Below are 14,361 nucleotides of genomic sequence, written 5' to 3' on the forward strand. Positions count from 1 at the left end.
TGTACATATAAATACAACTCGTACAGAGTGTCGTTCTAGAAACAGCGAGGATGGTGGTAGTGGTACTGGATGTCTGATTCAGCCTTCCAGCAACTCTTAATTACGGTTAAAAAGCTTTGTGAGACTGATCAGGTCAACGCTTGCTGGTCTGAGCATGCTCAGTTCACGAGAGACCAGTGTTTGTAAACAAAAGCATTGACGGTGGGGACGTCAAATAACACAACACGGTTCAGGCGTTTCCAGTATTACCGTCCATAGGTACGTGTCAACGTGTGGTGTTCAGGTTTTGTAAGTTTTCTAAAATACAGATAATGGAAATTTGAATTCATCTATGTTTTTTGTTTGAAATATCAATATAGTATCGTTTTCGCCTATCGGACTTATCGCTAGCTAGTATCGGAATTGTGGATTTATATCGGGTATCGGTTATCGCCTATATTTGTGTCTCCAGTTAACGAATATCGGTTATCACCGATACGGTTTTCCATTATCAGTTATCAGTTATCGGGAATAAGGTTTTCTGTTATCATGCCCAGCTATGCCCCTGTCCACCCAGCAGTGTACCAGGTATTAATCGGGGGTTGTGTCCCGTCTCCTGGGGTCTGTTCCCTTCTCCTATAATTCCTTCCCCTTCTGTCTCTCTCTGGCAAATGACAACAGATGTTGTGTCGACTAAACCAAACTTTCCAACTGTTCCCTTCTCCTATAATTCCTTCCCCTTCTGTCTCTCTCCGGCATATGACCACAGATGTTGCGCCCACTAAACCAAACTTTCCAACTGTTCCCTTCTCCTATAATTCCTTCCCCTTCTGTCTCTCTCCGGCATATGACCACAGATGTTGCGCCGACTAAACCAAACTTTCCAACTTTTCCTTACTACAATTCCTTCCTTCTGTCTCTCTCCGGCATATGACCACAGATGTTGCGCCGACTAAACCAAACTTTCCAACTGTTCCCTTCTCCTATAATTCCTTCCCCTTCTGTCTCTCTCCGGCATATGACCACAGATGTTGCGCCGACTAAACCAAACTTTCCAACTGTTCCCTTCTCCTATAATTCCTTCCCCTTCTGTCTCTCTCCGGCATATGACCACAGATGTTGCGCCGACTAAACCAAACTTTCCAACTGTTCCGTTCTCCTATCATTCCTTCCCTTCTGTCTCTCTCCGGCATATGACCACAGATGTTGCGCCGACTAAACCAAACTTTCCAACTGTTCCCTTCTCCTATAATTCCTTCCCCTTCTGTCTCTCTCCGGCATATGACCACAGATGTTGTGCCGACTAAACCAAACTTTCCAACTGTTCCCTTCTCCTATAATTCCTTCCCCTTCTGTCTCTCTCCGGCATATGACCACAGATGTTGCGCCCACTAAACCAAACTTTCCCAACTAGTCTTGCTCACTGCTTCTCCAGGGGAACCGAGGCCTCGTGGAAACTACTACCGCGGGAAATACCCACAACTCCTACGAAAGCCTTGTCAAATGTGTGTACCTACTTTTTTTTTTTTTACAGCAGAGGAGACGGTTCAAGGGCGTAAAAAAAAGAAAACAATAATGAAAAAAAAAGCCTGCTACTTACTGCTCCTGAATAGAGTAGAGAGAGAGAGAGAGAGAGAGAGAGTGTGAGTGTGTGTGTGTGTGTGTGTGTTGAGCGCTGAAATGTTTAAGTATACAACCTTATTCATGTCTGTGCACTCCATGGCTGGGAAGACACAAGGAGCCGGCCAACACGCTGCCCTTCCAGATGTCTCAACACAAGGCAATCCGTGCGTGTGTGTGTGTGTGTTGCTGCTCTGTGCCTCTTGTATTCTCTCTGAAGATCACACTCTGTCAAAACATAAAAGAATATAGAATTTCTGCCTCAGCCTGAGTTTCCTTCCCACCTCTTACACCCAGAACCAAAGGGACATCCATGCTATAGTCAGAGGTGGGCAAGCGCACTACTTAGTGCGGTAGTACTGAATCACAAAAAGAAGTTACTGGTCGTGAAGTAAGGATGTTATGCAAGAAAAAGAAGTTACTGGTTGTGAACTTATGACGTAAAACAAAAAGAAGAAGCTACTGGTTGTGAACTTATGACGTAAAACAAAAAGAAGAAGCTACTGGTCGTGAAGTAAAGATGTTATGCAAGAAAAAGAAGTTACTGGTTGTGAACTTATGACGTAAAACAAAAAAGAAGTTACTGGTTGTGAACTTATGACGTAAAACAAAAAAGAAGTTACTGGTTGTGAACTTATGACGTAAAACAAAAAAGAAGTTACTGGTTGTGAACTTATGACGTAAAACAAAAAAGAAGTTACTGGTTGTGAACTTATGACGTAAAACAAACAAAAAAGTTACTGGTTGTGAACTTATGACGTAAAACAAACAAAAAAGTTACTGGTTGTGAACTTATGACGTAATACAAAAAGAATAAGTTAGTGGTTATGAAGAAGTGACATTAAGCAAAGAAAAAACACACAAAATCACGCAAATCACTGTCCCTGGAAAAGCAAACGGAGGGAGTGGTCAAAGAGAGGCCAATTTCGTCTTCTGGGATCAAACTCTTCCCTCCTTCAGACCGAAAACAAATGCCGAGGAACAGTGAGAGGCATTACTTAGCTTCTTGGTGGACAGGCTGTGGCAAGGCATGGCAGGCTGAGCGCTCCAGAAAGGAAATGACTCAAGCTTTTTGGCTCTGAAACTGAAAACAATGGAGTGAATTGGGCACAGAAGAAGGTAAGGAAGGAATGGATGTGGGAAAGGGAAAATTGATGATAGGAAGTGCAGAGAACTCAAAGGATAAGAGAATAAAGGAAGAGATTGAACAGAGAAGCGAGTATGTGACACCAGGCTCACAAATCTACCCCTGGAAATGCCCACAACTCCTATGAAAGCCTTGTCAAATTTGTGTTTCTGAAGTTCACGGCGCAGAAGAAGGGTCAAATTATCACAACGCTCACAAAACTACCCCTGGAAATGCCAACAACTCCTATGAAAACCTTGTCAAATATGTGTTTGAGGTTCATGGCACAGAAGAAGGTCAAATTACCACCAGGCTCACAAAACTACCCCTGAAATGCCCCCACAACCCCTACGAAAGCCTTGTTAAAATTAGTTTCTTAGGTTCATGGCACAGAAGAAGGGTCAAATTACCACAAGGCTCACAAAACTACCCTGAAATGCCCACAACCCCTACGAAAGCCTTGTTAAAAATTGTTTCTTAGGTTCACGGTACAGAGGAAGGGTCAAATTACCACAACGCTCACAAAACTACCCCTGGAAATGACCACAACTCCTACGAAAGCCTTGTTAAAAATTAGTTTCTTATATTCAAGGCTCAGAAGAAGGGTCAAATTACCACAAGGCTCACAAAACTACCCCTGGAAATGCCACAACCCCTACGAAAGCCTTGTTAAAAATTAGTTTCTTAGGTTCATGGCACAGAAGAAGGGAGGGTCAAATTACCACAAGGCTCACAAAACTACCCCTGGAAATGCCCCCCACAACCCCTACGAAAGCCTTGTTAAAAATTAGTTTCTTAGGTTCATGGTACAGAGGAAGGGTCAAATTACCACAAGGCTCACAAAACTACCCCTGGAAATGACCCCCACAACCCCTACGAAAGCCTTGTTAAAAATTAGTTTCTTAGGTTCACGGTACAGAGGAAGGGTCAAATTACCACCAGGCTCACAAAACTACCCCTGGAAATGCCCCCCACAACTCCTATGAAAGCCTAGTAAGCGACAGTTCGGATCCTCAGTGATGTGAGCCGCCACGCTACCCAAAATAGATGATACACAAACTGATCACAAATGCTTTGATATGAAATGGTTTGTGTGAGGGCTGATTTTTTCTCACTTTTCTCGCTTGGAGGGACCATTAAGAAACATGATACCCGCTGCTACCACCACCACCGGGTTAATTAAGGGAAACAGAGGGACTAGGGAAGGAAGATCAAGGAAAAGAGGAAATCAGAAGAAGGAATAGAGAGGAATAGAGAAGGAAAATATGGAGGAAAAAAGAAGGAAAAAGGATGAGAGAGAGAGAGAGAGAGAAGGATAGATATATAGGATAGGGGATAGACAAGGGAAAAAGAAAATATACATTTATTTAAGATTAAATGAAAATAATTGCCTTATGCAATATTCTATGGTCAGACGATCATAACACTCTGGCATATTCAACAATGGATACAACATATGACAAACGACATGTCTTAAACATAATACTATGACATGTGCTCAATTGTTGCCAATAATCATAACACTCGTCATTCCACAAGCAGTGGTTTGTATCTCTCTGCTTACATCACAACCATTATGTGCTCTCCTCACAAATCCTAGTAACACATCCTATGGTATAATCTACTGCAATTCACGGAAACACCAAATCATGCCACACGCAGTGCTTTCCATCCCTGCTTAACATCGCAAACAAATAATCACTATCCTGTACAATCCTACGACACATCTCCTCACAATATAATCTCCTCATTAGGAAGGACAGAAAGGGCAGGAACTGGATGAAGAGAATAGGAAAGGAATTTGAAAGGGAATGGAAGGAAAGGGAAGGGATGGAGACACTTGGGAATGAGTTTGAAAGGGAATGGAAAGAAGGGGAAGGGATGGAGACACTTGAGAAGGAGATTGAAAGGGAGGAAAGGGATGAGAAAGAGTTTGAAAGGGAATGGAAGGATAAGGAAAGGAATGGAGACACTTGGGAAGGAGTTTGAAAGGGAATGGAGGGAAGGGAAAGGAAGGATTCTGAAAGGGAATGAAAGGAAAAGGAAGGGATGAAGGCACTCGGAAATGAGTTACAATATGGAGGTATAACATGGCGAACCTAAACTCCTCTACGCATGCAAACAACAACACTAGCTCCTCACCTTCTTGGCGGCTGGGTCCTTAGCTTCCCGGCAGCCCGTCTTGGCGGCCTGCATGCTGTCGTACGCCTCGTCACGCTGGAACACTGACGCGTCCTCCTCCAGAGCTTCACGCAGCAGCCGCTTCTGTAGACTCTGCTGACCTGAGTTCCCGGCTGAAGGTAAGGAAGGCAGGGATCAGTTTAGTTTACAGAAGAGCCTCATTTACATAACTCCTATAAAGAAATAAATAGAAATGTGAGGCCAGAAGAGAGGTCAGTATTGGGTGGCGAGGTGTTATGATACTCCCCTCGTGAAGGAGTTAAAATTGTAATGGAATATGAGAGGCCAGAAGAGAGGTCAGTATAGGAAAAATCAAGGTATCTCCTGTGCCAGGCATTGGATAGATCAAGATATCTCCTGTGCCAGGTACTGGATAGATAGTTGTTTTGATGCTCCCCTCATGAAAGAGTTTAAGTTGTACTGGAATATGAGAGAATTGTGAAGGACTCAGAAAGGGAAGGGATGGAGACACTTGGGAAGGAGTTAGAACAGGAATGGAGGGAAGGGAAAGGGATGGAGACACTTGGGAATGAGTCCGAAAGGGAATGAAGAGAAAGGAAAGGGAGAGGAAGGAAAGAAAGATAAAGAAGAAAAACAGCAGAATACAGAAGGAAGATAATTACTGAAGGAAGACAAAATGAAGAAGTAGTAAGAAAGAGAGGAAGGATAAGGAGGGAAGAGAAAGGAAAGAAGGATAAAAAACAATAATAATAATAAGACAAGGGGTTGTGTGTGGGAGGTCAGTATTGGATGGCGAGGTGTTCTGATACACCCAAATACTCACATAACATCACAAGGCTCAAGTTTCTATGCATATGCCAAATATATTCTTTGTATATTTTTTCTTATTCAACAAGAAGAATTTTCTACACCCAAATATGACTGGTATTAATGATTTTAGTCTCCTGTGGTATTAAAGAAAGTTGTATAAAGGATTTGTTCAGTTGAGTATGTTTTGGGGGACAAGGATCAAAAGGGAAGCCAAGGGGAGAGAGGCTTCATGGTACTAGATAAAAGAAGGAAGCATATAGGAATTTTCTGAGTCAAGACCTGTAGTGACTGTTTGAGGTTTTGTTAGGTTAAGTTTAGGGTATCTTCAAACACATGATAGCCAGCAACTTAAGGTATAAAGCAACAAAGTCACTTTGTTGTATAGAAAGTCTCATTAGTAAGGAAGCATAGAGGAATTTTCTGAGTCAAGACCTGTAGTGACTGTTTGAGGTTTTGTTAGGTTAAATTTAGGGTATCTTCAAACACATGACAGCCAGCAACTTAAGGTATAAAGCAACAAAGTCACTTTGTTGTATAGAAAGTCTCATTAGTAAGGAAGCATAGAGGAATTTTCTGAGTCAAGACCTGTAGTGACTGTTTGAGGTTTTGTTAGGTTAAATTTAGGGTATCTTCAAACACATGACAGCCAGCAACTTAAGGTATAAAGCAACAAAGAATGACCTCACTTTGTTGTATAGAAAGTCTCATTAGTAAGGAAGCATATAGGAATTTTCTGAGACAAGACCTGTAGTGACTGTTTGAGGTTTTGATAGGTTATGTTAGGTTAAGTTTAGGGTATCTTCAAACACATGATAGCCAGCACTTTACAGTATAAATCAACAAAGAATGACCTCACTTAGTTGTATAGAAAGTCTCATTACTAAGGAAACAGATATGAATTTTCTGAGTCAAGACCTATAGTAACTGTTTGGGGTTTTGATAGGTTATGTTAGGTTAAGTTTAGGGTATCTTCAAACACATGATAGCCAGCACTTTACAGTATAAATCAACAAAGAATGACCTCACTTAGTTGTATAGAAAGTCTCATTACTAAGGAAACAGATATGAATTTTCTGAGTCAAGACCTATAGTGACTGTTTGAGGTTTTGTTAGGTTAAGTTTAGGGTATCTTCAAACACATGATAGCCAGCAACTTAAGGTATAAAGCAACAAAGTCACTTTGTTGTATAGAAAGTGTCATTAGTAAGGAAGCATATAGGAATTTTCTGAGTCAAGACCTGAAGTGACTGTTTGAGGTTATGTTAGGTTAAGTTTAGGGTATCTTCAAACACATGATAGCCAGCACTTTACAGTATAAATCATCAAAGAATGACCTCACTTAGTTGTATAGAAAGTCTCATTAGCAAGGAAGCATATAGGAATTTTCTGAGTCAAGACCTGTAGTGACTGTTTGGGGTTTTGTTAGGTTAAGTTTAGGGTATCTTCAAACACACGACAGCTAGCAACTTAAGGTATAAAGCAACAAAGAATGACCTCACTTTGTTGTATAGAAAGTCTCATTAGCAAGGAAGCATATAGGAATTTTCTGAGTCAAGACCTGTAGTGACTGTTTGGGGTTTTGTTAGGTTAAGTTTAGGGTATCTTCAAACACACGACAGCTAGCAACTTAAGGTATAAAGCAACAAAGAATGACCTCACTGTGTTGTATAGAAAGTGTCATTAGTAAGGAAGCATATATGAATTTTCTGAGTCAAGACCTATAGTGACTGTTTGAGGTTTTGTTAGGTTAAGTTTAGGGTATCTTCAAACACATGATGGCCAGATCTATACAGTTTTGTATCTTTTGGGGCACAATCAACACTAGGAAAGCCTCCAGCATGGGTCTACACACCTTGAGGGATGCCTCCACCCAGTTAAGAGGGGACTCTTCATCCTGGTCCAACTCGTCATCTGAGTCCAGCAGAGGGTTGAGTTTCCGCGTGCCTAGCTCTCCCCCAACCTTGTCCTTGTTCTTGATGGGCAGGATCAAGCCATACCTGTGGGTGAGGACTGCTGCTCGGGGCATGCCACAAAACAGTACACAAGAATGAGGAGACTAAGAAAGGTCAGGTAGTCCTAAGAAACCTCTCCAATAACACACATCCTTCCTCCCCCCTCAACGCCTGAAGGAAATGAAAGGGAAAGCTCAAAAGAGGATAAATAAGAGGTATAAGGGTAAATAAAAAATAAAGAAAAGAAAGTGTAGTATGAGAAAGTGTTTTAGACCTTTCCAACAATACAATACATGATAACAATAAGCAAGACTGGTGGTGTCAGTTGGGGAATTTCCGGGAGTAAAGAGTGTGTATTTTTCCTACTGACTAGTATTGGGGCAAAGGAGCGGGAAGGGAAAGGAATGGAGAGAGGGAGAGAAGCAAGAAGAGAAGGTAATAGTCAGTCAGGCCAAAGAAATCTCTCCCACCAATACAGTTTTGTTCTTGACTCTTTTTGCTGGAACAGAGCTTAGTGGGTTTGGGTTCTCTTGATCTACTTTAATTGCTGGAAAAAGAATCTTGTGACTGAAGACTACTTATCAATCACTTGTCCTTCTCATTCACAAAGCCATCCACTTGAAATTCTCAACTCTAGAAGAACTAAATGAAGATATGAATAGAAAGAAAGAAGGAAAGATATAGGAAGGTAAGAAGGAAGGAAGGAAGATAGGATAGTTATTAGGAGAAAGAAGGAAAGATCAATTAAGAGAGGAAGATAGGAATACAGTAATACCTCGGTGGTTTACAAATGCCTTAGTTTAAAAGTGTTCTGGTTTACGAGCACAAATATTCACAAAAATTGCCTTGGTTTTCCAGCGCCTTCAGTCCACGTTATATATTCGCAGCGGCAGCACCCGCGCGCTGCTGTCCGCTGATGTTTGTTAATGCTCTAGTGTGCAATCTTTGTGTTTTCACAACTATATTATTTATAGATTATACTACATTATTCCTAATAATTATATTTATATTATTATACCATATTATTTGTATTCTTTATTACTATTTGTTTGTAAAATTACTTTAATTCTGTATAAAACAACATGTAAAATGATTTTTGTTAATATTGTTTGCGACACGGGATGCATTAGTGGGATTCACATTAACCCTTTTCCTGCAATCTAATTTAATCACCATTGAGAACACATATATATAATTGTATATAATATTGAACACATATATATAAACAGTGCAATGCTTCAACATTTCTTAGCTAAGCATCTTGCAGAGAAAGCTTTGTGCAACACTGCACTGCCTGACCAAAGATGAAAGATGTGTGTCAGGTATAACAGGTACGCTAATGCACTTGTCTTTTCACTAACATAATGTTTTCTGTTTATGTACTTACGTTCAATAACTTCATACAGAATTTTATGCAATTCAATGCCAAAAAAAAAAAAAAAATCTGCCGCCAGTGTCGTACATCCCTACTGGACATTATAAGGGCTACTGGACACAATTCAAAGTGTTGTACATCCCTACTGGACATTATAAGGGCTACTGGACACAATTCAAAGTGTTGTACATCCCTACTGGACATTATAAGGGCTACTGGACACAATTCAAAGTGTTGTACATCCCTACTGGACATTATAAGGGCTACTGGACACAATTCAAAGTGTTGTACATCCCTACTGGACATTATAAGGGCTACTGACCCTTCTTCAACATTAGCCCCAAACTAGTTAATGGCACCCAACATGACCCTCTCCCAGCATGGCCTCACCCAAAATGACATCTCCCAACATGACCACCCAACATGACCCTCTCCCAGCATGGCCTCACCCAAAATGACATCCCCCAACATGACCACCCAACATGACCCTCTCCCAGCATGGCCTCACCCAAAATGACATCTCCCAACATGACCACCCAACATGACCCTCTCCCAGCATGACCTCACCCAAAATGACATCCCCCAACATGACCCACACTGACATGACCCTCTCCCAGCATGGCCTCACCCAAAATGACATCTCCCAACATGACCACCCAACATGACCCTCTCCCAGCATCTCACCCAAAATGACATCCCCCAACATGACCCACACCAACATGACTCTCTCCCAGCATGACCTCACCCAAAATGAAATCCCCAACATGACCCACACCAACATGACTCTCCCAGCATGGCATCACCCAAAATGACCACCCAACATGACCCACACCAACATGACTCTCTCCCAGCATGGCCTCACCCAAAATGACCACCCAACACAACCACACCCGACATGACCTCCCCCCAACATGACCTTTCTGACACTCACTCCTTGGGTTCCTGTGGCAAGGGGAGGGTGGTCAGATCACTGCTCACCCCTGGTCACCCACACCCTGGGTGACTCTTGTTGAAATGTTGACCTCTGGCCTCACCGCCAAGTATCCCCCTCGGCCATGGACAAGGAAGACGTATTATGAGACCTGCCAGGCGCTAGACGTAATGGCAGCGACAAAAATCGTTTTGAGGCAAGTAGTAGTAGTACTAGTAGCAGTAGTAGTCGGTCGGGAGTTTTGCCTTTGTAACGGCACTCCCTGATGTGTCTACTGTCTGGGTCTATTATTTTCCTTTTTCTTTCATTCTTTTTTCTCTTATTGTCCAAAACTTGTGTACTGTTGTTTTCGTTTGTTCGGTGTGTTCATTTTCAAATAAAAATTTTCCAATGGTGTCGTCCTCTTCTTCCTCGTAAGGCTGTTGCAGCCTCACGCACTTTGCTCTTTCCTCTGCACAGGCCGGGCACCAGAGCAGGAAGTGTCGCAGGTCTTCGTGTTCAGCTTCACACATGTCACACTTGGTTTCCTCTTGCCGGTGTCTGTTTCTGTCTTTTAGTTGCATGTTGTTTGTCCTGCATCTGAATAGCACTTCTGAGGCTTGGTTGTTGGTGTATACCTCCTCTTGTCCTCCCAACTCCTGTCTCCATTTTCTATATATCTTAAGGCTCGCTTTCTCATTCATTTGCCTCTTCCACTCTCTTGTATCCAGCTCTCTCATTCTCTGCTTTATACTCTCCTTTGTCTCATTCCTCACACTCACACTCAGTCCCTCAGTTGCTCTCAGTTCATTCAACAAATCCTTCACCCACCTACTTTGTCTCTTCTCTATCATCTCCTCTCCCACCCTTCTCACCAAATCGTTTCCTTCCACAAGAACATACCTTAAGTACTTCCACTGTCCCTCCCTTATCCTGTTTTTAACACTGGAGCTTCCTATCTCCCCCCTGAGTGCTGCTTCCTGTGCATACATTGGTGCCCTCAAAATCTTCCTGTACACCTCATTCTCTATCCTCTGCAACTTTTTGATGTCTGTCTTTGTGATGTTTATTATATTTACCCCGTACAGGATGGATGGCAGTGCAACATTTTTCCAATAAGTCTTTCCTTTTAACATTCTTGAACAGCTCTTTTCAATTACATTGTATGTCATATTTGCTAGCCTTCTCGCTTTCCTGAACATTTCTTCCTTTTGCATTTGAAAACAGTTCCTCTTGTCATTGACTATTATTCCTAAATATTTAATTCTATCCCCAACACTGGCAAGCAAGGCTTGATCTTGATCTTGATGTCACAGGTGGCTCGGGATTTCTCCCCAGCCAGGCCTTTATATCGGCAGCTCCTGTGAAGAGAAAACAAAAAAAAAAACATGCGGGAAGTCAATGTTCTCGGGGCAAGATATCATTCCCTACATCTTTCACGCCACATCCTGGTCCTGGTCTTGGCAGATTATCGTACTGATCAGAACATCGTATTTTTGGCCGCTAACTAATGCCAATAACCATCAGCAATGAACGATTCTAATTATGGCTATAAATTAAGCTTGCTCTGGGGGTGGGCATAACAGTTTTTGCATCAGTTGTCGTACTTATAACATCGTATTTTCCCGTTTATTTTTACCCCTAACTAATGCAAAGAAGATCAATAATTAACGATTTTGGTGAGATTTTAACGATAACTATAAATTAAGCTTGTTATGGGAGCAACACTATCTTCATTAATTACCGTACTTAGAACATCATGTTTTTGACCCATAATTAACTAATGCAAAATAACGTCGGTAATGAAGGATTTTAACGATAATGATAAATTTAGCTTGTTATCGGAGCAGGTCAGGTCAGGTGTAAGTCGGGAAGCTTGGCCTTTGTGATTGATTGATTGATTGATAGTTTATTGTTGCAGGTAAACAACAAGGGAGAAGGGAGGAACATGCCATCCCAACCCCCAGGCAGGACAGAGTGTGATTATACAACTATTAATACATGTGTAGGTAGGAGTTACGTCAGGTCAGGTGTAAGTCGGGAAGCTTGGCCTTTGTGATTGATTGATTGATAGTTTATTGTTGCAGGTAAACAACAAGGGAGAAGGGAGGAACATGCCATCCCAACCCCCAGGCAGGACAGAGTGTGATTATACAACTATTAATACATGTGTAGGTAGCACCATGAAATTAAAAAGATACAATGGTAGGAAGGAAAGCACAACAAGGGTCGGCGCTTCCCTGATGCTGTTCCAAGTCTTCTTATGCCGCTGCTTCCATTATGTTCTTTCGTTGGCTTTCTTTCCTTCCACATCTCATACACTGTTTCCTTGGATTCTTGTATCTTTAGCTCGTTGAAGAGTAATTGTCCTATGATATTTTCTTCATTCTCTATGTATGGTCTTTCTTATTTCTGCATATCCTGGGCACCACAACAGAAAATGCATTAAATCCTCTATATTCCAGTCACAAAAGATGCATTTAGTGTCTCCGTTAGTGTGTCTGTTTCTATCATTTAGTCTTAGATTATTTGTTCTTGCTTTAAATAATATTTGTGACGATGGTCTATTGTCGTATATTTTCTCTTCAGACATTTCTGTCTTCCAATTTTTATATATTACTAAACTTGATTTTCCTGTTACTTCCTGCTGCCATCTCTTACTATCCCAGTCTATAATCTTATTCTTTAATTTTCCTTTCTTAATTGCTCTTAGGTCAGAGTAATTTAAATTAATGTCTTTCATAAATTGCTTAGTTGACTTAAACCAATAATCATTCCTTGTTGTTACCTTTTCCTCTATGATCCTCCTCATCAGATCACTTCTTTCATTTTCTTCTATATAATTCAAATAATTTAGCTGGTTTTTCCTTATTCTAGTCTCCATGGCGCTTGAGCCAATCTCTCCTCTCAAGACTGGAACTTGAGCCTAGCTTGGTGCTCCCAGGATTGCCCTATACACGGAATTTTCAATCCTCTGTAACTTTTGAATTTCATCTTTGGTATAGGCTAAAGTACTAGATGCATATAAAATTGTTGGTAAGACAATACTCTTCCAGTAAGTTTTCCCGATAAGAATTTTGTTACAGCTCTGTGCAATGACTGGATATGTTAGATTGGCAAGTTTCTTAATTAGCTTTTTGTAAAGAATGCTCTTTTGATTTTTGAAGCAATTTTTCTTATTACTCACTGCTACTCCTAAATATTTAATGTCTTTACTAACTTTGATACCTCGTATCCCAGCAAACAATGACCGGCGGCCCGTCGGCTTAAGAGAGGCTGGGGTGGCTGAATGCGGGCAGCCATGCCCCTGTTGCGCCTGCGATTGCCCGCTCTGGACTTTAACTTTCAGCAAGGTGAAACGGCGATCGAATTTTCGATTTGACGTATTTCAACTTACATGAATTACGATAATCACTGCCTTAAATGAATTACGTTGAACAAACATTTTAAACAAACTGAATTTCATCAGCATGGAAGAATAATATATAAAAGAAAATATATTTAAATGATATTTTCTAACAAAGGTATTATGTAATTTTATTTGTAAATGATATCAAGTTTTCCTAAGATATATGTATTAATGTGGAATGCAAAGATATTATCATACCTGGGCACTTCCGCACCTCGGTCCGACCTCGCTCCTCCGCACCTGCGGACCGCCAAACGAGGTGCGGAAGCCCGGAAGTGCGGAACGTTTTCAAAAGTGCGGAAGTAACAGGTGCGGACAGGCGAAATTTTGGGTCCAGATTTCCGCACCTGAGATTTTCAAAGATAAAAAACGAAGACGACAAACAGTCCGCGGCATTACTTTCGCGCGTTTTGGCGGGCTATGTGCTACCAGCTGATCACTGTGTCAATTTTCTTTTCTTTTTCAGAATCTTTTGACATTTAGTGATTCACTGCGATTGTTTAGTGTTTAGTGTTTACAAATAAACATGGACAGATACGTGAAAAGAGGTGATAGCGACAGGAGCAGGAGTGTGTCAGATAGTAGCGTCAATAGCGTGAGCTACAGAACCAGCACGCCTGCACCGTCAGCCTCCAGAACCCTACGTTGCTGGCGACGTCAGACATTTCCTTGTCTGACGTGGAGCTGGACCCTTCCAGTGTAATGCCAGAATTTAATTAAGAATGGGAAAATGTAAATTAGGGAGGAATAAGCCGTTACCGCATAGAACATTCCAGACTCGCGCTTGAGAATCCCACCCCATTTGAAGGTAACTATATATTTATCTCTCTCTCTCTCTCTCTATATATATATATATATTTATATATATATATATATATATATATATATATATATATGTATATATATGAAGCTTGATGTATTATTGCCTTGTACTATTTTGTTTTATTTTTGAGGTGCGGACTAGTTTTTTCAGGCGCGCTTTAATAGTTTTGCGTACAGTAGCGGAGGTGCGGAGGTCCGGTAGCGGACCGAGCGAAA

The 14,361-nt window shown here is 41.3% G+C and overlaps 1 protein-coding gene across 1 annotated transcript; it reads right to left on the reverse strand.

Moving 5' to 3' along the window:
• Positions 1-4,072: 4,072 nt before the first annotated feature.
• On the reverse strand, positions 4,073-11,163 carry LOC126997158 (uncharacterized). Its single transcript, XM_050858207.1, has 3 exons — positions 9,936-11,163; positions 7,530-7,674; positions 4,073-5,019 (listed from the first exon to the last, which is right to left on the reverse strand). The coding sequence occupies exon 1, from the start codon at positions 11,129-11,131 to the stop codon at positions 10,223-10,225; it is 909 nt and encodes a 302-aa protein (XP_050714164.1). The 5' UTR covers positions 11,132-11,163; the 3' UTR covers positions 4,073-5,019; positions 7,530-7,674; positions 9,936-10,222.
• Between the last annotated feature and the right edge of the window lie 3,198 nt (positions 11,164-14,361).

Source organism: Eriocheir sinensis, chromosome 11 (genome assembly GCF_024679095.1).
Source record: "Eriocheir sinensis breed Jianghai 21 chromosome 11, ASM2467909v1, whole genome shotgun sequence".
Classification (NCBI taxonomy): Eukaryota; Metazoa; Arthropoda; class Malacostraca; order Decapoda; family Varunidae; genus Eriocheir; species Eriocheir sinensis.